This window comes from Chironomus tepperi, unplaced genomic scaffold (assembly GCF_022539635.2).
Source record: "Chironomus tepperi strain 1889 unplaced genomic scaffold, CSIRO-AGI_Ctep_v1 contig_123, whole genome shotgun sequence".
Lineage (NCBI taxonomy): Eukaryota > Metazoa > Arthropoda > Insecta > Diptera > Chironomidae > Chironomus > Chironomus tepperi.
In genome coordinates, this window is record NW_027226245.1 from 839089 (window position 1) to 862766 (window position 23678).

General features: G+C 30.9%; 1 protein-coding gene across 7 annotated transcripts in view; it reads right to left on the reverse strand.

Annotated features, from left to right (window-relative positions):
• Positions 1–23678, reverse strand: part of lilli (AF4/FMR2 family member lilliputian) — a 53765-nt gene that overhangs the window by 6106 nt on the left and 23981 nt on the right. For 4 of the 7 annotated variants that reach the window (XM_070636293.1, XM_070636299.1, XM_070636295.1 and 1 more), the window contains 11 exons: positions 14486–15004; positions 10037–10144; positions 5065–5223; positions 4149–4390; positions 4001–4072; positions 1432–3930; positions 1120–1314; positions 970–1050; positions 610–763; positions 287–352; positions 89–194 (listed from right to left, as the gene is read on the reverse strand). In XM_070636293.1, the coding sequence (XP_070492394.1) occupies positions 89–194; positions 287–352; positions 610–763; positions 970–1050; positions 1120–1314; positions 1432–3930; positions 4001–4072; positions 4149–4390; positions 5065–5223; positions 10037–10144; positions 14486–15004 (4201 nt within the window). The remainder of the gene's footprint in view (positions 1–88; positions 195–286; positions 353–609; positions 764–969; positions 1051–1119; positions 1315–1431; positions 3931–4000; positions 4073–4148; positions 4391–5064; positions 5224–10036; positions 10145–14485; positions 15005–23678) is intronic. The other 3 variants (XM_070636294.1, XM_070636297.1, XM_070636300.1) reach the window with 3 other exon arrangements.

The following is a 23678-nucleotide window of genomic DNA, read 5'->3' on the forward strand; positions in this document are numbered from 1 at the left end:
AAACCGTTAAATACATGATCTGATTTAATTGGGAATCATCTAAATTTTTAAGCATGCAATAGAAGCCAAAACGAACTTAAATCCGTACCTGTATGATTGCCCCTCGCCACAAGAGTATCGGCCTGCTCCCACAAATCGTGACAGCTAACAAGATAACCAAATAGTTGCCCCTGACGTTGATAGGCTTGGTGAACCTGCAATGATACAAAATAAAGAAATGTAAAGAAAAATATTTAATTAATAAAACATCAATAAATTACAAGATAGTTAATTAGTCAATTTTTACCTGAATTGGCATCATGTAACAAGGCGGATTGATTGTGTTTTGTTGCCCAGAACTATAACCAGAGCTCTATGAAGTAAAAAAGAGTATCTCGGAATTAATTAATTGAACAAAAATTATTGAAAAAAGAAAAATAACAACAAAAAAAACGAATTTAACTACTTCTACAAGAAGAAAATAATGGTTATAGCTCCGACAAAGCTCAATTCTTATTTTTTTCAAATGTTACAACAAAAAATCCAACTTTGAGATTCTTATGTACATTAAGACAATTTCAGAAAGAAGAGATAGACAATAGAATTAAGTATAAGAAATAATTATCTCACCTGAGATCCCACAGATGTGGGTGATAAAGGCGAAGGAGTATTTCCATTGGCCATTTCAGTTGGCTTGTAATCTGATATGATTCTCTGTAATTCACGAATTTCGGACCGTGAACTTTTGTACAATTTTAAGTATATATGCGATTGACATCGAAGGCTGTGGATTGAAAAAAGTTATTATTAGTACATGTTCAGTCAAATGGCATTAGAAAGGTCGAAGGTTGCATGAACAAACTTGTTAAGAATGGCAAATCAACAATTAATAATTTGAATTTTTAAAAACCGTTAAAATTTGACTTTGACATTCATACAATGTTCATAAGACCTTCCACAAATTCCATAGTAACATCATTGATCGCTCACCTTAAAATAGCGACTTTACTGTGTATGTTACCCTGCATTGTTGCGTGCTGCTGTTGACTACGAAATTTTGAGGAAATATATCTGTTTGTGATATAAGATTTACAAATATTAATATCCAATGACGTAGATGATGAGTCAGATACAACATACTTAATTAACTGAAGAGTATCTTTGAACATTGTAAATGCCACTTTATCTTTGCCTGGTTCAGCTGATATAGCGGCACCAGTAAGGAGAAAATAAAGTACTGCCTCTAAATATAGCATGGCTTGAGCTAAATCGTCACGTTCTCTATCAGCTGCATGCTTCAGTCGTTTCGCCTCGATAAGATAGTCATTTTGACTTCTAAAATGAGAAATTTTGAAAAAGAATATTAAAAATTTAAATTTTTGAAAACCGTTAAATGTTTAAATTTTTGAAAACCGTTAAAATTTTGAATTTTCAAAAGTCGTTAATAATTACCTCATCTCAGCTTGTTCGGAACCATCATTGCTACGTTCAAAGTACGACACAAAGACTCGTTTTATAGTTGGTGGCGCCAAATCACCATTAACAAGACAATTTGTTGATAACCTATCATGATTTGTTGGTGGCATTGACGGTATCTCATTACTATTTGTCATAATATCAAGCACTTTCTTGTCTTTTTTCCTTCTATCTTTATACGTATGTGAGTTAGGCGTTGTGACACTTGTCGAACGATTTCGAATACCCTGAGCACCATTATCATTAATATCATTATCCTTTTCTTGCTTTATTTTATTATTATTTGATTTCACATCATTTGACTTTCCATCCTTCATTGGACTTGCCGATATCGTTCTAAATTCATTATTCTTATAATTTGACTGTTCACGTTTGATTTTAGGTAATTTTGTATCGACACTGCTTGGCGAGTGATAGCATTTGTTAAAGTCTCTTGATTTAAGATCAATATTATTATTATTCAGTCGATCGTTGCTTGTTGAAAAGTTTTGTGGAAATGAGACACGTGACGTAGCACTTTCTGAATGATTATTGGTATTATTACTATTATTATTCCGATGATTTTGTTCTATTGATGCTGATGATGAGGACGATGAGGATGATGATGATGATGATGAGGATGTCGATGATACAGATAGTTGATCAAATGTTGCTGATGATGTCTTATTTTTCTTTTTACGTCCATTTCTATCATTTTGTGAATGATTCTCATCATCATCATGTGTACTACGTCGTCTCTTTTTACTACTTTTACTATTACTACTTGTAGGTCGTTGATCTACAACTGGTGGTGTTATTATTGTTGGTGGTGCTACGACTGGTGCTGCTGGTGGTGGTGTTGCTTGTATTATTGGACTTTTCGTTCTTATCACGGTATTCTTTAATTTCTCTTGTGGTATTTTGAGTCTTGATAGATCAATACGTGCTAGATCTATTCGTACCATAACTGAGGGCTTTTCGGTGAATGCACTTGATGGTGATGAATATTTAGGATGACTTTGTACACTTGTGGCACTTGTTATGTTTGAGTCATTTGGTTTATTTGTTTGTTGCTCTTCAGGCGTAACTACAACGACTTGACCAATTGGCTTTTTACCGCCATTTTTACCACCTTTCCCAAGTCCTTCATTCGTACCCGTTTTTTGGGGATAAGCAAATAGCTTCATCAGTGTTTGCGATTTATTCTTATCACGTTTTGTCTTATTTGCCTGAACTTTACCAAAATGATGATTTGAATCATCTGAATCTGATTGATCAGATGAGTTTGCTGTTGGCGGTGAGACAGGCGATTTTGAAGGTTCACTTTCACTATCACTACTTGATGATGAAATTGGTAATTTCTCAAGTGATGTTCTTGATCCTGTTCGCTTTGCGACTTCTTTCTCTTTTAATAACGATGGATCAATTGGTGATGGCCTTATTGCTTGCTTTACGGGACTTAATGACATTGAACTAGCTTTATTATTAGGTATTGTTGGTACTGTAACTGTTGATGGTTTCTTTTCATCCTCATCCGTTGAGTCACTTGTCGATACACGTGGCTTACTTTTTGGTGATTTTGCTTTTGGCTTTCTCGGCTCTTTTCTCGATGATGACGATGATGTCGATACTCGATGTGTCTTTTTGGCTCCATTATTGCTGTTTGTATCACTTGGTGTTACATCATAAGTATTTTGGGATGGATTAACTTGATTGTTTGGCGTCGACGATGAGAGCGGATGTGAGACATCATTGCTACTATTCGTTTTACTTCTACTACTTGATTTCTTTGCACGTCTTCTCAAATCAGAACTGCTACTATATCGTCCACCATCATCAGAACTGGAATCATCACGTGGTGGTTTTGATCGTTTCGTCACACACTTCTTTTTCGTCTTACTTGAACCATTATCACCTTTTTCATCAGACTCTGATAGACTTGGTAGTGGCATAATTGGTTGAATTGGAGGAAAACGTTCATTTAAGAAGGCAAGTGCATCATCAACGACTGATTTATTTTTCATTGAATTTTTTGGACTTCGCATTGATGGTGGTGGCATTGATTGTTGTTGTGACTTTTGTGAAGGTATTTGCGTTACTGGAGGAGGCCTCTCATCATTACTTCCATCCGATTTATTATTATCGTGAATTGATGAATTACTATTTTCATTATGGAAGGATGGTGATCGATGGATACTTTCGGGATCGGTATCATCATCATCAACTTCATCATTATCATCAGTTTTCACAGCCTGTGGATTCTCAGGTGATTGAAGAACTTCATTTGGTGACTTTTGATCTTCCTTATTATTTATAAATGATCCTAAATTCCATTTAACTTCGGGTCTCGGCTCATTCTTTATTATCATTGGTTCGGGCTTTGGTTCCTCCTCTTCACTTTCCGGCTCTGGCGGATCATTTTCATCTTCTGACGTCTCGGAATCTTCTGAACTTTCACTCGACTCAGCCGATGATGCATTGTTTATTGGCGATGCACTAAAAAAAAATTTTATATATCCACAATTAACATGAATGGAAAGCATTTTAATTAATTCAATGAACTTACGCTTGATTCACAGCTGGTTTGGATTTTTCGGTGTCATTATCACTGTCTGACACATCAAGGTCAGTGACACTTCTATAAAAAAATAATTTACATACATTATTTTGTTGACTATAATGAAACAATTGTTTCGAGTTTTAGAAAAACTTACGCTGGAGGTACGACAGACGGTATTGTTTGGTGGACAGGCTGTTGAATTTGTTGCTGCTGCTGTTGTTGTTGCTGCTGTATATGATGTTGTTGTTGTTGTGATGGTGGAGGTTGTAATTGTGATTGAGGTTGTACGGGAGACTGATGAGGAATTGGTTGAATCAATGGTTTTGGTGACTTAATGTTATTTAATAATGGAGGCGGTGAACCTGGTCCTGGGAGAATAAGTTCTGGAAGGAGATACTGGAAGAAAGAAAGAGAAATTGATTAGTTAAGTTGATAATAAAGAGTTAGTCACGATTAAGCCCAGTAAAAGTGGATTTCCGATAAATTCCGATGACAATCACATGACTACCGAGAATATCATATGAATCAGTTGTCAAATGTGTGTCATTTGATTTTTTAAAAACAGATGGAACTTATTGGAAGCAAAAGTGACAGTAAAATATGAATCGGAAGTGTTTATGTACAGAAATGTTTAGGAATGTGATTGGTATTAGATAATTGAGATTTATAGACTTGCTAATTGTCATAAACTATTGAAAATTGTGGCTTTGAACTTGTAAGGCATACATAATTGTAATTCTTATGCCTGACCTATCTAACATACTTTGCAACCTTCATTTACAGAAGTTCTTATATCCACCCACAATCAAAGACTTGTACATAAACTCAACAATGAATGTATCAGTCACTGATATCATTCGATTCCGACCCCATATCATTAACCAGAGCTTGAAGTCAAGTCGAGTCGTCTTGAAGTCGACCACATTTTAGTTTGAGTCGAGTCGAGCTTCAACAATATCGACTTCCAGCTCTGTCATTAAACCCACAGCATATAAAAACTCCAGGGAGGCCATGGACACAGTTGATCTGTACAGCCATCGAAGTAAGTAATTAAGTATATAAAATCTCACCTTATGCTTATTCGGTCCATTAACAATCTCAGATAATTTCGTCTTTGCCATTTCGTTTCTTGGCGTTGCACCTATTTCACCTATTAACGTTGATGGAAATGATGTAAACTCCTTCAATATATCATCAACACTCTTTTTCGATGACGTATCACGGCCATTCTAAATATTATTGTAAGGAAGAAAAAGAAGCAAAAAAATGGAATAGAAAACAAGGTGAAAATGTAATTAATAAACACTCAATTATAAGGCAGTTTCGTGGAAAATTACAGGAAAGAAGAAGAAGAACAAAAAAAATAAAGGCATAAAAAATACAAAACAAAACAAAAAAAAAAGTTATTAGTTCCTGAATATTGTTTTTTTTGTATGTTATTTGATCCCTTCATTAATTATTAAATTGCCACAACCAAAAAAAGCTGCTCTACTTTGAATAGTTCTTCATTCTTAATTAGTCATTGACTTTTTTTTCTCTTTACTTATAACATTCTAAAGTTTATTTTCGTATTATTTTTTTTTTATGTGTATATCCGTTTAACCTGATTGTTGTTTTGTTACTATTTATTATTATTTTTTGTGAGACTTTTTTCATATTCTCAAAATGTGTGTCTGTATGTATGGACTGTGTTGTGTATGAATGAATGAAATTTTAAGTATGGATGGGTCATTGTAATGTTTTACTGCTTTTTTTGGCGAATGACTCAAGCGCATATTTGTTCGTGACTGATCAGTTAATTTGTGCATTATTGGAATATTGAATTAATTGCAATTGAAGGTTGTAAAAATTCATTAAATTTCGTGAAGGAACTTCATTGGTATTTTTATAGATTTTTGTCATGCAGGCTATGAATGATGTGATATAACTGTTTCGAATTAAGGACATTTGGGTATGGAGTCAAGTTTTTTATTGGAGTTTCCAAATGAAACCGCTGTGTGATCAACAGTAAAGTGAGTGATCAACGGTGAAGATCTATACAATGCCACTGTCTAGAAGCCTTCAGAGTAGAATAATAATTCAAATTGACATAATGCTAAGCAGTTCAAGAAACTCCGATAGCTTAGTAATAAGAGCATACGTTCAGAAATCTTAAAATGCTGGATCGGTCCCTGTTCGGATCAAATTGTAAGGAAAGTGTTCTGTTTCTGCTAAATATGCAGTCAAGCCTTAAGCTATTAAGTATCCACATGATGATTTAAACCTTTTATTGGAGTCTCTTGAAGTCTATTAAAAATCCTGATCCTTAATGACCACAGCTCGAGTTCGACTCTAATTTTATATGAAGTACAGTCGACTTGCATCGTCTTTTCCATACAAAATTCAAGTCGACTTTGAGCTCTGTTAAAGACTATAAATGAAATGAATAGAGTTTTCCTGCTAGTGTTTGCAAAAGTTGATGGAAATTATGTAGCCTTGGCATTGAATCGATTAGTTATTGATTTTATTTATGAAGATGAAATCTGAACCACTCGGACATTGAAATAATTAACTCAATTTAAATACTTGTTATACATTTACAGCTTTATTATCTGCAAGACCTAACTATTTAAGATAAGGCATTTGATCTATACCTTATGAGGAGATGTAAGCTCTTATTGTAATGCTTATCAAAGCATATGAAGTATAACTTGAGCAATATATTAAGTATAATCATTCTAATACCAATTTATCTATCTCATAAGCAAAATCTATTAAAAACCTTGAAAACTTCACGTATATCCATAACTATAATCTAATCTTTGGTATCATCATTAAATAAATGTTTTTTTTTTCAAACTTAAATGAGATTTTCAAACAAATTTTTAATGCAATTTCATCAATTTATTACGTTCAATTTCCAATAACATTATAGACATTGACAGTTAAGCTCTTTAAGTTTATCTCGTATCATGATCAAAACCAAACAAAATTCTTCGAACTTTCTTACTCAGTTTTCATAAGTTGCGATGAGAACAAAAAAAAGAAGATTTTTTCCCATTTCTTCAATGAACCTTGATCTAGTTAAAGATATACATCTTGTGCAAAAAAAAAAACTTTCTTTATCTTTTTATAAAACAAATTGAAATGTAGAAAGATATTGGGTCTGTCTCCTGGGAGTTTATTAATTCTTTTGCAAGGATAAACTGACATTATTCTCGTTATATTTTACATACAGAAAGCTCTGTCAATGTCCCTGATTTTAATTAAATGTATAATTGTGTACAGCAACTAATTAAGGTTAATTAATTGGCTTATTGGTAAATATTGGAAGTAATTGTGATTTACTGACTAAGAATTTGTGAATCTTTAGGGAGACTAGGGTTGAATTGGTTGATTGTTGTGATTATGGCTTGGGAGTGGCTAGATTTAGGATAATTGTTATAGCCCTAAGTATAAAGAACTAAGGCATAATTTATGAATGCATAACTGCCTATCCTGAGCTGCACAATTCGGCGAACTGCATTTTTTGACTTAAATTGGCTTAAAATCCATCATTTTAGGACAACACGAAGCTAGCAGGGCAACTTTGGGTTTAACCGCTAATACAGCGACATAACGACGCTCTAGTGACTACAGATTGTGCTATCCGGGCATAAAGTATTAAATCACCAACTCACTTTCCATTTCATCACTTTTATTGCAAAGACTAACAAGTGAAATTCCAAACATTCTCGGTCCCGCATGCCAAAACGACTCTCAAATCCCTCAGAATTTCAACAAACAAATTTATTCGCAAAAAACTTTGACATAAACTGTCTAGACTTGAGACAGCTCAAAGTGAATAAACAAGCAAATTCCCTTTTACCATAAATAAATGCACTGCAAACTTTAGTCTAGCTAATAAAATATGTGTGTTATGAAGGAGACAGCAAAAAACATCGAGTTTGAGTATGAATATGTGTCCATTAATAATTAATTTGTAAATATATATAAATTTTTGTCAAAAAAAAGTATATTATGTCCTGTATGTATATGTGTATATCAAAAACCATTAAATATTAATTAAATTTAGTAGGAATATGAATGTTTACTCCTGTGTATTGTATTTTAGAGTTTTTATATCCATTCGGTTGTGTATTATATTAATATTACTAGGGGGAGGAATATCTCTATTTTGGACATGAAAATTAGAATTTAAACTGGAACTAGAATTTGAAAAAATTGACTAAATTCAAATTTATTTTACGGATTTTAAGCAAATAAACTTTTTATAAAGTGAATCGTTCCAAGAAATGAAGGAAAAATTGTTTTTAAAGAGAATTTTTCCGAGAAAAACTTGAAGTTGAAATTGAATTAAATTTCAATTCTTATTTATTTTCAAGTTTATTTTTTTGCTGCTTTAAATCTTTTTTGAGTATTTTTCTCAAAAATTCACATAAACAAAGCAAATTATTTCTTCTTAGAATCGTCATATTTGTGTGTCTAGGATACCTAAATACACACTTTTTGGAACTTGGATTGAATGTTGTTTGAAATTTTGAATTTGAAGAATTTTTGCAAAGCTATAGTCGAATTTTATATGAAGTTGAGCCGATTAAAGTAAACTTTTCCATACAAAATCTAAGTCGACTTCAAGTTTTGAATATTTTTCATTTAAAAATTGAACTTATCAGACAACTACAAATGTTAAAGACCAATTGTGGACAATCTGAGTGTCGCTGCACACTATTGCATCTTGAAAAAGCTTGATTAATCTCAGGTGTATCGCAAATGTTATCCAAAAACCCCACAAATAGTTGATTTTCTTGAAGTTCTTTGATTTGATTATTAAAAGTTCAATGTCTATGTCTGTTCATAAATCTATAAAATGACTTAAATTGAGATTTATATTGTATATGACAATGATTTTCAAGCTAAGCTGTATGATACAGAATTATATCATTTTTAAATTTAAAAAATGTACAATGAATATCTAACAAAGTATATGTTGAAGCTAATTTACAGCATTAGTATCTGAATAGCACAAGTCGATTAATTGATCAAAAATCCTGCACTAGACCAGCGTGATTCTAACAGAGTTCCGAATTCAAAACTCAAGTCAGCTTGAATTTTATATGAAATCTAATCGACTTAAGTCGACTTTTTCACACAAAATACAAGACGACTTCGAGTTCTGACCGAACTTAAACCAAATCTAGCACCTAATCAGAATCACGCCATCCTGATCCAGATTATCGATCCATTAACCACTTTACACTATCCAAACCATTTCCAGCCATCAACTCTGTCCCCATAACATTACAAAACAGAAAAATCTTTAGCATTTTATGCAACAGAACGAAAAGAAAAAGTCATGTCCATATGATAATATAATTCCTCTTTTGTCATTATTAATGCACATTAACAAATAGGAAAATGAAGTAAAAGAATATATGCACAGAAAAAATGATTTATGGTGACTAGTTCGACTTGATTCACAGAAGAAGAAAGAGGAAAAAATAGAGGAATATTTAACCCGTAAATGACTTAATGTATTCTTATGATTACAGAATTCTTAAAATTAATATTATTTGCAAGCTTCCTGCACCTGAATGTATGCAGAGTTGCAAATCAGTTGCCTGTGACAGGCAAAAACCATACAAATTCATGATAATTTATATGGTTTTCCTACAAAACCATGCAAATTATCAAGAATTTGTACGGTTTTTGCCTGTCAGAGGTTCCCGTTTTGCAACTCTGGAATGTATGTATGTATATAATGCAATGTATTTTCTCATTTTTTTCACATCAACAGTATTTTAAATAATTAAAAAAAAAAAAGATTTCCTTTAACATTATTCATGATTAATTAATTTAATTAATTTTAAAATGTATTTCATCTCTTTCCTCAATCGACATGACAATAAAGTAAAGGTATGTATAATTAAAATTATATATATATAAAAAAAGATATGAAACATAATAATTATAGTATAGGACGTTTAGTATTTTTTATAAAAAATAATTAAATGTGTGTAATTATGAATTATTTTAATTAATAGATAAAAATCATCAACTTACATCTCTTGCCAATCGAGGAATGTTATATTTATTTGAATCAAAATAGCCACGTCCATTAGTTGGCATTAAATTTTTTGACAACATTTTTGATTGTGACAATCCAGGATTCTTCAGTAATAAAATTTTAGATTTTTTTGTTTTAATATTTTTTTTTAAGTTTTTTTTTTTTCAATGATTATTTTTTAGAGAATGTTATTATGAAATAGACAGGAAGAGAATAATGACGATAAAGTAGCAGAAGAAATTAAAATAATAATAAAAATTAAATCACAGAGATAGAATCTAAAATAATAATAATAATAATAAAATGTGAATGATGAATGATAATTGCAAGGAACAGCGCAAAATGTTTTTGATGAGTAAACATTTAAAAGAAGTCTGTAAATATTTGAGAATGTAGGAAAAAAATGAAAAATGAAAATTTTTTTTTCTTTCTCTCTCACTCACTCCCGACTCTGGCTATTGACTTATTTTTCTCGAGATTTTCTCTGTCCTTGAATATAAAATACAATAATAATAATAATGTCAGATGTTTAAATCAGTGGTGTGCAACTTGTGTGATACGGTACACCAGTGTGCCTTCAAAACAGAGTTGTCTCCCTGTCACTGTCAAAAACCGTACAATTAATTGATAATTTGAAAAGTTTTGAAAGAAAAACCATACAAATTATTAAGAAATTGTAATGTTTTTGTCTGTAACAGGTTCCTGTTTTAAAACTCTGATCCGAAAATGTCCCGAACTATATACCATGTACGGTTTCAATCGAGCCTCACCACAAAGCTGTCCCGATACACACAAATTGCCCACCACTGATTTAAATCATTCCACGAAAAAATGCGGAAGTTAGCTTTGATTTAGTTATGACGACAAAAGTCTAGCCTTCTTGATAAAAAAAAAAAAAATGAAAATGCCGTCCTCCATCAATATGCATGAGATGATCGAGAAAAGATTTTTGCGAATAAATTGAGATAAAACTTACTGAGAAAATGGCTTTAACGGCCTTTTTATCTAGTTTTCAGAATATTTTCTTAATGTATTTTAATGAGGACTGAATAGAGAAATAGATAAATTAAGTAGGATCAGTTAAGTGTCGGGATATTTAAGGAACTACACTAATTTGACTATCTAGACTAGATTTGAAGCTAGTCAGTTCTATTTTCAGCAATCTACGACATTATCATTGACACAGTTTAACATCCAACCTCAAGATTGTTGTAAATTTAGTGTCAGCACCGGATGTGACTCGATGTCAGCATTATTTATCGACACATGAAGAAAAAAAAAGCTTTTAAATCTCAATTTATCAGGTTGATTAAATCCTTAAATACGACATATTTTGGTAAATCTATTCCTAGAATTGAAACCTTTTTCCTAACCCCAAAAGGCATCAAATAGACTTCCAGGAAGGAATCATTATATCATTGGATATGATTCTAATTACTCCTCAATAGATAGAAAATCCAACAACAACAACAAAAATATTTCACAAGCTTCTCTAAATTCATACTCATCAAAATCTCACTTTTTTTTTCACAAATTGTATAATCATTCGACAAATGTTGGTCTATTGAACTCAGTTGGAACTCAGATTGCATATTTTTGATTTCTATGACTCATATTAGGTTTTTTTTTCATTCTCATATAACTCTCATGACTCATGTGTGCCTTATTGAAATCTTAAAAAGGAATGAATGAGCTTCAATGTTGCTTGGGGTTCATTCATAAGTAACGTTCATGTAATGGAGACAAGGACAGTCAATATACCAGGACAAGAGCATAAAGTCGGGTCGAGCTGACTTTAATGTATAAATTCAGAGTCGAATTTTAGCTATGAGCAGAATTGTGCTTTATAAGCATCAGAAATTGTCAAATATTCAGCTTGAAGTCAACTTGAATTTTGTATGGACTTGAGTCTACTTTTCCATACAAAATCCGAGTCAACATCAAGCTCTGACCAAACCCATTAAAATTTCAGACGTCATCACTGAACAATCCATTCACGTTCAGTTTCACAATGTTCCTCGAATCCATAAAGATCAAAATTGATCCAAATGCATACACTTATTACCAGCTGATTCACATATATATGCAGATTTTTTCATTCAATTTCTACATAATCTTGCAAATTCCACCTCAAATCTCACTTTCATCTGTGATTATTCATTATAGGGATTGTTCAAGTGAACGTGCAGCATCAAATCTTTCTGATATCAAAATATCTCTTTCTCTCTCCATTTCTCTCACTCTCATATCTCTCGCTTTACTAATGTGTGCATCCCCACATACATTCTCATCAACATAACACAACAGTGTTGCATTTACGATTAAAAAATTGTTTCACATTTAAAACAATAACAACGACGATGATGTTTTTTGTCGGAACGAGAAAAAGTATTGAAGAATCAGTCTCGATTAGTATAACAATTGTCGATTTAAATATGAATATGAAGCATGTATAGTGAACAATTTAGGGCACACGAGTAGATGGAGGAGGGGGAATGTGACGCATATAATCATGTTATAGAGAGGAAAATAACGTCTTTAATGTCTTTGTTATGGAGCTAATTGTTGCGGATATTGTTTACTATAAGTGGAATAAAAGTGCATTACAATTACCCCCACGATGAGCATTTTTAATGGTTTATGAATGGAGTGTTCTTAATGATATTCAGCGACTGAAATGAGCTTCCGGATTTACACCTTTGAAGGGTTTTGTGAATTTTTTAATTGCATATGAGGACTCTTTTGAGGCTGAATTGTGTGCAGCACATTTTAACTTGAAAAATAATTAATTAATATCATCAGATTTGCGCATATCATTTGTAGCCTTTTGCTACTGCACAAATTTTGCATATTGAAGGTCAAATTATTATCAAGAACGAATTTTTTCAAAGTTACAATTTTTTTATATTTCACTTCTGTTTGATCTGATATAATAACATTAATTTTAAAGGTCAAAAAGCATATCAAGTCATGAGTTTGTATAAAGTAAATGCAAATATTACCGAGAAAAAAAGAGTCTTGTATCTGATTATATTACGCCTTGGTTGAGTGTGATTTTTAGAAATCAACTTTGAAAATGTAATAAGAAGTTTGTTGAAGTGGATGTAAAGTGATTGCCGCAAAGTTTAACTAACATGGGTTTTGTTGGATTTTATGAGTTTGGCAATTGTTGATGTTGATGGCAAAGCTTGCAGTCTACTCAGATTTCGACTAGATAGTCCAGAACTCGAAGACGACTTGAATTTTATATGGATTCGAGTAGACTTGAATCGACTTATCCATGCAAAATCCGAGTCGACTTCGAGCTTTGCTCGATACAACATCAGAATGGACTTCAAACTCTGCTACTACATCAGAATCGACTTTGACCTCTGGTTAAAGGTTTTTTTAAAATTCAAATCATTCCACTCATTTTAATTGATAATTTAAACATTGGCACCATGTAAAGCACCTAAGATTCCTCAACAACCATTCCATACTCATCCCACTAGGCTTAAATCAAAACACATGCTCCTCAAAACCCATCTTCAAAAAAACCAGTAGAACCAGTGATATTTTAGATATACATATCTATCAATATATCTCAAAAAATTTGTAAGATCAAGGACTGAATTCTGCCATTTATATGAAACGAAACCTTGAGAATGACTGTTGATATTATTTTATTGAGTTGAGTACCTACTTAAGATCGCACGTGATGCACGAATTTGTTTCAACGAAAAATATATAAAACATGAAAAACAGACAATACTGTTTATTATCAAAATTGATCACATGTAGTTGTCGAAGAAAAGAACAACCGCATATCGTTCGTAAACAAGTGAATCATCTTGTGGACTCAATTTAGTAGGAACTTAAATTTTCTTGGGAATTTTATATCTGTTGTTTATGATAAAAATACTTTTTATGGGGAATTAACAGGTTTTAATTAAAATTGTTGCTGATTTTGGTCACGAAGTTAGTCCAAATTATGAATTATTTTATATCCTCAAAACTCATGAAAACACAAATTTTAAAATTTCAAAAATTCATCAACAATCTTTGCAAAAATCGTTAAATCAACTCTCATCTTTCCCGGCGCCCCAACAAAAAAATAATCCCTAACACAAATAATTCTTTTGTTTATTTAACAATATTATTTAAATAGAGATTTTTAAGAATGAGCAAGAGAGTTTTTTTTAAGAGAACAAGAAGCATAGAAGCAATAAACAAAACATTTAGAAGCAAAATAATATATAAGGGGCGAAAGATCTCATCTCGAATGTGATCGTAAATCGAGTTTGAAAGCACACACGCATAAATAAATAAATAAAAATTTATATATGAATGAATTGGAGAGGAGAAAAAAAAGTAATATGTGAAGTGCAATGGGAAAAAAATGGATGTTTGTATATATATATTTTAAAAAAATAACATTTAAATAAAAGTAAAAAAGTTGTATTCACCTCATGTTTACTTAATTGTGGAGCAGTTGAACGTCCGTTTGGAAATGGCTTAATATCAGGCCGTTGAAAAATGTTGTTGTTATAAGATGAGGAGTTATTACTATTACCACTAATATTGTTGTTCAAATTTGCACGTGCTGGCGCTGATGGTGGCATCAGATTCAATGGTTTTGGTGGATAATTATTGATTGCCACATTTGTATTTGAATTATTATTGTTATTATTTTGTGTTATATTGTTGTTATTATTTATATTATTGGTACTATATGCAGATCGATTATTTATACTTGATGATTGTGACAATGATGGTGTAATTCCATTGCTAAATGATGATTGTGGTAATTGTTTATTATTTGATGATCCGAAGGCAGGTGGTCCAATACGCGATTGCGGAGTTTGAGGATATGAACTAGTATTTATACCAATTATTTGCTTTGAATCATTTGTCAATAATGGCACTGCCTCATTGAAATTTCCTAATGTTGATTCTATAGCACGATCGCCTTCTGATGCACTTAACTAAAATGACAGAAATTGAATGAATTAGTATTTTCAGAACATATATAATACAGGCTTATATGCCCGTTCAAATTGAATTATTGTAAACAACCGATGACGCATATTTCAAACTTATTCTCATAAATTCCAGAATCTCATATTCATATGAGTCAGATTTGAAAGAAATTACCCAATATAAGTCAATTGTATTATACAATAGATTCGCAAAAGTATTAAGGAGGCGAAACACGCCTACAAAGTCAAAACCCGTAATTTATACGACGTGTAACTTTTTGAAATCTTAGATCTGTCGACGTAATTGATGGAATCTCTCTACGCTACCGTAGTCGACTCAACAATAAAATGCATTGTCCAAAAAGGAAAAGTTAAAGTCAAACAAAAAATTTTGAAACTGAATGAAATGGAATAAAAAAAAATTAGTTTTCTTATTTACAGGTATGTTAATGGACAATTTGAAGACCGAATTCTTATTACTTCTCTTTCATTTCTCATCATTCCAATAATTTTCAAATCTCTCTTTTACTTCATTTCTTAATAATAACAACAACAATACCAAAAAAGTATGTGAGCAATTGCTACTTGCTTGCCTTTCAGCACCAGTAAGTTGAGTCGGATACACTTGAATGAGTTTTTCAATTTTCTGTTAAAATTTTTTTTATTTCTCAATTTACAGACGAAGCATTTGATGGTTGTTGCAAGTTGGAGTTTGAGAGACAGAGAGAAAGAGAAGATGAAAAAGTTTTAAAAAAATTCCTCTTCTTGTATTTACCCACATACATTAATCGCTTTAAAAAAAAAAAAGAATGAAGTATGCATAGCTATTACTTGTGAATAGCAGACAAATAATTTTCATATAATGCTCATCAAAGAAAGAACATTTCTTCAACTTGCCATTGCTGTTTTGAGTGCTCAATCATTACACTTATTGTAATAAAATGATTTTTTTTATTATTATTATTTCGTCAATGTATGTTGATATGCTTATGTTGTGTGCATTTGGGTTTCCCATTGAGAGGCCAAGTGTTTGTATTTTAATGAGGAACTTTTTGTGCTGTGTTGACAAAAAAAATGTATTATTTCTTTGTCTACTGTTAGTTGATTTTGGTATCTGAAGATTTGTTCTAAATTTAATTTGACTTTATTGGAGTTCTGGAACAGAGTTGCAAAATTGGCACCTGTTACAGACAAAATTTGTAAAATTTCTCAATGATTTGTTAGTTTTTCTTACAAAACCATACAAATTATTAAAAAATTGTACGGTTTTTACCTGTGCCAGGTGACTGTTTTGCAACTGTGAATTCTGGAATCCGTAAGTTTAGATCTAAAAGTGCTTTTTTAAATGATTGACTAGATAAGAATAGTTTTTGGCGATCTTTAAGATTTGATTTAGTCTGTCTCATTGAATATCCTCAAGTATACTCCAGAAAAGTTTAGAAATTGATTGACAAAACATGTGTTGACCACAGAAAGACCAGATGACTCACTTAGTCAGTCAACTGCTACATAACACTACCTATTGACCACCCCACCCAAAAAAAGCTCATCTAATCCTCATTCAGTTGCGTCACCAAATCTTTATTCAATCTCAAAAAATAAACAATAGAAATCTTGAAACTAAAACTTAAAGGAAGTCACAAAACGCAATAAAAAAATAACGCAGTCAGCAAAAAACGAATAATTTACAATGGACATAATTATTGCAATAAATAAAAGAGTCATTGAAATCACATGGCTTGAACAGAATAATAAAAATAATTGTATAACGCACGTGATTGTTTTTGAAATAAAAAAAAATATTATAATAATTGCAAATTGAGCATGTTTGAGTAGTCTTTATGGCAGCCATTGAGCTTGATAATCTCAAGAGAATTTGAGTTAGTTCCATCTATATTAACTGCACATGATGGTTTTCCAATTGAAAAATGTGCTATAAACAGAAGCATCTTACATTGTCATAGGAAAGCATAAATGTTTAGACTTATAAGTATCTATATTAAGATCAGTAAGAAAATAGCTCATGTCTCAATGTAATGTTAATATAATGAATTGCGAGATTCATCACATAGCTATAAACGTGAGCAATTCATTATTCTTGTTATTTCTATTTATTTTAACTCAAATGGACAATTTCTCGCGCACAGACACATGTCGATACTTTTCATTTCAGTCAAGTCTCACACATTCTTTATCTATTATTATTTCATCTTAAAAATAGAGGCTCTTTGCAAATTATAAAAGAACTTTATTTACAGCTATGCCACAACTTCTTCATCATGTCTTCTGCCTCTTTTTTCACTTTTTTTATTTCTCATCTCATTCTTCTTTCTGAGCAATTGAAACAGCAATTCATGACGATTATCATTCATTATATGAATATTATTATTATTTTTTTTTATTCATTCTTCATCTCCTATTGTTCAGCTCTACGTGTGTATAGCTCTATGCATTAATACATGCATCCCATGTCTTCTACTTAACTTCGCGCGCGCTAATATGTCGTCTATGACAAATCTCATATCATCATCAACTACAGCATTATGAAAATTAAAAAAAAATTGTAAAATGAAGATTGGATTGAATAATTTACATAAACACGGTGTTTACTGATCGTGCACACAGAGAGGAAATGTTGAAAATATGTATTCATGGAGCTGTGTGACTAAGACGCATTGCATTGTGAATCAGAATATTAGAATTGATGAATTTTGTGAGATTTTTGAATTAATAATGTAATACAATATATTTTGCATTATTAAAGTTGATAAAGATTGTGAGATTAAAACTGGTAGTTTTAATAAAAATGAAATACAGATTCTGATCCAAATTCTAGAATGACTTGATGTATTGAGTTGGGAAATTTCAATTCTTTGAATTATGGTCAATTTGAAATGTAGTACAAAAGATTGAATTTAGCGACAATATTGAATTGTTAGTCTATTGACAAGATCTGTTAGGAGATAAATGAATATGATCAGAATTTAACGGTTATGGGTTCAAGTCATGATCAATTTGAGAATAGTTAAAACAGGTCCAAAAAGCACAAATCGGTTAATTATTCAAAAATCTTGACCCATGCTGAGGTGACACTAACTTGGTGCCGGAATCGGTTTAAATGCTAGAGTCAAATCAGCCTATTGCTGGACAGAAGATGTGACTCTGTTAAATGCCACTTTCACATCAGCCTATTGTTGAACGACAGGTGTGACTCTGACTTGATGCCGGATTTAGTTTTTATGTCATAGTTACAACAAGTATATTGCCAGATTATAGATCGATTAACAGACATGTGCTATGCGTGAGATGTCATTTTACCATTCACACACTTTTACAATAGTCTCTGGACACAGTAATTTGTCAACCTGTAGATTCTGAAAGATCAGTTTCCACACAATCTCTTTAAAATTCTCTCTTTTCTAAGAAACAGAAATCAAAAATACCTCAGCAAATAAATGAAATAGTCTTTAAAATATCAAGGATCAAATTAAGATTATTAGTCATCACTAAAGCTCGTCTAAATGAGCAAAAATCACACACAACATTCTAGAAAATTCCGATAAAAAAAATGGAGAAGTAGCAACAGAGCACAGCGGCGCGTTTATATTGAACAGAAAGAGAATAAGTAAGGAATAAAAAAAAAACATGAAAGAAATAAAAAAATTTAATTTATTTGCATTTCAGAGAGCGATTTTGTGATTTTGTTCCTCCTTCTCTGTTATATGATCTATTTTGTGAATTTAATAATCATTATTTGCAGTTATGTGACGAAATCATTCAATTCGATTGAATAAGAATTATGAAAAGTAATTGCAATGTGTCATCATGTTTGACTATAAATATCTCTTTATTTTTTTTGAGAGTATACCCAATAGAGTTCTATGAGTCAAGCTCATTGTTGACTTTAGCATTGAAAAATATATATATAAAAGTTTGATGCTATTTTTAAAAGAAACGACATTTGCATAAATATTTTATCGATTTTTTTTCTCCTCTCCACTTTTCGAATCCGAAGAAACTTTTTGCATTCACATTAAAACGCCTCTTTACTGTTCCTAGCTTTCATTCAGTTATATTTTGCCTATCTCGCTTTCATTTAAAGATTATATGAAATGCCACCTTGTGAGGCACTACTAAATAACACAGATAATATTGTATCGTTTTTTGCGTATATGCAAATTAGTTCTATAAATATCGTTAGTTTGGCGAGAAGAAAAACATCAACTTTTTTTTTTGAGATTAAACGAATTTTTTTTCTACTTCTTCATCTTCTTCCTCACACTTTAATTCCTCTTTCAGTTCTATTTTTGACACATATTTTTTCTTTTCCGTTGATGATTTGCAGTATTTACGGTGAACATTAGTTGATTTCTGGTAATTTTCAATCAACTTAGACAAGTTAATGCGTGATTAAGGAATAAAAAAAAAATGAAAAGGTTTTTTAAATTTTTTATAGCTCAATCAATCAGTCAATCGAGCAATTTTTGTACAGCTTATTGAGAAGGATAGACCTGAATTTTTCATAGATTTAAATGGAAGTAAGATGTTTTTTTGACAGTTTATTTTTATTATGGCAATTTTGAGGGGGGCTTTCTACTTTGATTTTGATTATTTATTCTGTTTCTGTTTGGATGTGCATTTACCCGAGCAGCACAATGCAGTGAACCTCAAAAACGGGTCGAAATCTATCTAGTTATGCATTTTCTTAAGCAGCATAGTGCAGCGAACCGCAAAAATGGGTTGAAATGGTGCCGTCAAGCCAATTTCACGTCTGGTACCCAAACGAACGCATTATGCAGTTCGGGTCAGATTATACGATCTATGTAAATTGAGGTTATGTTGCATTAGATGTTTGAAATCCCGTAGGGATCTTTAAAAGTGTTTTATAAATAACATTAATTTGAAAAATTGAATTTCTAGGTCATATAAATTTTTGGCTTTTGTGAGTCATTCACATATAATGTTCAGCACATGAAGAAGAGAAGTATTTCTAGAAACTTGAAATCAGAGCTTGTATCTTGTATGGAATCGATTTTCCCATTCAAAATCCTAGTCGACTTCGAGCTCTGATCAAAATTACTGAATTATTATTAATGGAAAAACTCATTTTGTCATGCAAAAATTCCTTTGAACTTTATAGTAAGTAACTTGTTTCTTATTCTACAAATTAACCCCGTAATGAGAATTTCAATTAATTACAACCTACAGAAGATTTATTATCCTTTAACTTATTTTTTTATTGAGCATGAAAAAATATGGCAATGCTTACAATTGAATCTTTTTTGCAAATTTTCATATCAGCAATTTGAATTTTTTATGACATTTTTTCGTGTGTCGAATCTCTTGTAAAAATTTTGATAGTGTCGTTTATGACAGAATAAAATATCATGTGAGATTTATAGTCTCGGTTATCCGATTTAAATTAACATCTGGTTTTAGACAGTGAATCAAAAAATATGATTTTTGTTTATAAAATAAGCTGATCTAAAATTACAAATTACGAATTTGTAAGAAAATGTTCATTTATTAAAATTATGTAAGCTCAACAGGGATGGGATCAAAAGGTTGTATAAGAGCGTCTGAGCTGGAATCTGAATTACTATTTTAAAATTTAAAAGTTAAAAATAGTTTTTAAAATGCTTTTTATTATAGCGATTAAGCTTCTTAACAGCTATATTGACATTCTGACCTTCCGCAAACGATTACGGTCGACCTTTTTGTAAACGAAGTTTAATTTGATATACAGGTCGAATAAGAAGCGGCAACCTAAGACAATTGAATCATATCTTATTACAGGATATTTAACCTCAACAATAAAAATTTCTTCTTCAATCCGAAGATTAACCTAAAAAGTAAATATTTAACGATAAAAATAAACATTTTCTGATAATTATTTATCGTGTTACGTTAGAAGATGAAGATTCTTGATAACGTCTACATTTGTTATAGCACAAAAAGTATTATTCTGATAATTGCATAATAAAAATTTTCGTTATGTGTCATTTCCGGAAAAAAGACTGAATCAGCATAAATTTTTTTGTAAATTCGTCATTATCATTATGTAATCTTTTACGACTTGTTATGTTCAGATTTGAGTGATTTTTCACCCAAAAAAAAAAAATGTGATTTAATTAAAAATTGAGTTAATAGGAACTAAAGGGCTATTTAAAATTCCAACTTATTCCACCTAAAATAAAGCATTTTATTGAATGTCCGTGTGGGTGGAAAATCCATATTATGTATAGCTCAACAATTGTTAACGCTCAATAAAAAAGTTTTTAAAACGAGGAATGTTTTTTATCATATTTAATATTTCTGCTTGAAATAATTCCTTTATATAAAATAAAAACTTTTTTGATTTATGAGCCCACAAGTCATTTTTTGCAATGCGGATATAAATGACAAGAAGCCAATATAAATCGATCAAAGTACGTCTAACATTCAAAGAGAATTATTAAAAAAGAATTACTCAATAAGTTGTTAAGAAATTCTTTTTTTGTAAGTTCATTATACAATTCAAGCTCTTTGTTCCTTACAAAATCACACTATGAACTTAAAAAATAGCATCTAATCATAGAAACAACAAGTTGTAGAAATAAAAAGAGCCTCAAAACAAGTATTTTTTTCGCTTTTTTTATCACATCGTCGGAATCTATGTAGATTCCTTTATAAATACCAATTTCAATTATAGCTGAATAGTATTGGTGCCGACACAATAGTTAAAAACATTTTCATGTTAATCATCTTAAAGGGCAATGCAATGTGGGTTTCTTTTGTTCGAATTCTTTCTTTAATTTACAATAGAGTATCTAAATTTGATGATTTGTTGATACATTTTGGGTAATAGACATTTAGAAATGCTGATCGATCAGACCCCTAACTTGAGAACTATTTGAATATATATATATTTTAAAATAGAATAGAATGATAATCGTATAAGCATAATATTGAACAAGAATGAAGAAGAATTGAAATAAGAGCAAGTAAAGTAAGTGAAAAGTACAATCTTTTTTATTTTTCTTCCTATGTGCCTCTTTCATTTCGGTTCTTTTTACATCGGATTTCATTCTTTTTTGCTGTTGTTTCATATATATATATAAACCACCAACAGGTTGCCTTTTCAGAAGGAAAAACGCACACATGTAGTACGCCGTCGCAAGAGCATGAAGAAAAAAAGAATAAAAGAGTTGTCTGACATAAAGTATTGAGATGTTTCAAGGAAGGAATCTTCTTATGCTTAGTACTTATTCTATTATACTCTCTGTATCATGCCGCTTATGGATATTATTATTTTTTTTTTTTGTACATTCTTTTTATTTATCCTTTCATCTTTCAGAAATCTTTTTTTTTTTAATATTCGATAAGCACACGCATATTTATTTTTTTCTCTCTTTTTATGCCTGCATATATGGATATTGAAGTGAAATAAAGAATAATATGTAATTGCGGCATACTTTGTCATTCATACATAACTTTTAATCTGTAAACAATAAAATTACTGTGCAATTAACTGCATTATTGTTAGTGATAATTTCATTTGCATCTGATGAATAAGTTACTCAGATGAACATTGCTTTCAACAGTAATTTGCGGGGAATGAAATTGAATTTATAAATTTTCATCATGATCTGATCTTTTCCGATATTCAAAAAACTGGATTTGAGCAGTTTGCTTATTATGTATAGGGGGTAAGGGTGGTGTAGATCTGATTAAAACAATGGAATTTCCGAGAATTCCATTGTTCATTTTTGAACAAGTTCTGTAGCTTAATAAGTGAACGATTTTATTACAAATTATTAGTATTGATTCTAATTTATAGGTTAGATGGAATTAATTGCTGATAATTCAATGAAAATTCGATTATTTCCCGTAAAATCTTCTGCATCTGACTTGTGCTACTATTTAATTAGTAATTACTAAGAGAATAGCATAAAATATAATATATACCAGGAAAAAATTCAAAAAAACTTTTCGACTTGAAAAATAAAAATTTAAAAAACTTGCAGCAGGTCTTTGGCATAAACAAAAAAAAAAGATATTGCTTAGTAACCAAAACAAAAGTACTACGACGTAAAGAAAAATAAAGAAAATTCGTCATCAAGAGAAGAAAAAAAAGTTCAAGGTAATACTAATAAAAATTATTCAAAAAGCAGAGACGAGAGAAGAGGAGAAAAAAAAATAATTCACGTTGCAATGACGATGTGCAGTAATCATTAAAATCGTGACTAAATGTATTGATGTTTACGATTAAAAAGTACTGTGCATTTTTATCATTCGTGTGCGCTGTTACTCTCTCACAATTTACTATTTTTCATTAGAAATAATTTTCAATGTTAGAACGCCATAACTATTACCTCGAATTAAAAAGCTGAATGTAAACAGCAATTAAAAAGTTACTAAATTTGCTCGCACATACATGAAAGGAGAGAAAAATATTAATGTGGCAAAAATAAAAAAAAAAAGTTTTCATTTTAGATGGCTTCAAAATGAATTACGTCGTAAATTGAGCAATAAAATATGTGCGATACATATATATTTATTACAGATTTATTGAAAAGCAAGCTTGACTTGTTATGTAGTAATTGTGTTAAAGCGCAATCTAGTTGAATATTTAAATTGAAAATTACCAGCATTTAAATGATTGAATTGAATTTAGAAGAATTTGTGTCAAATTTAACGA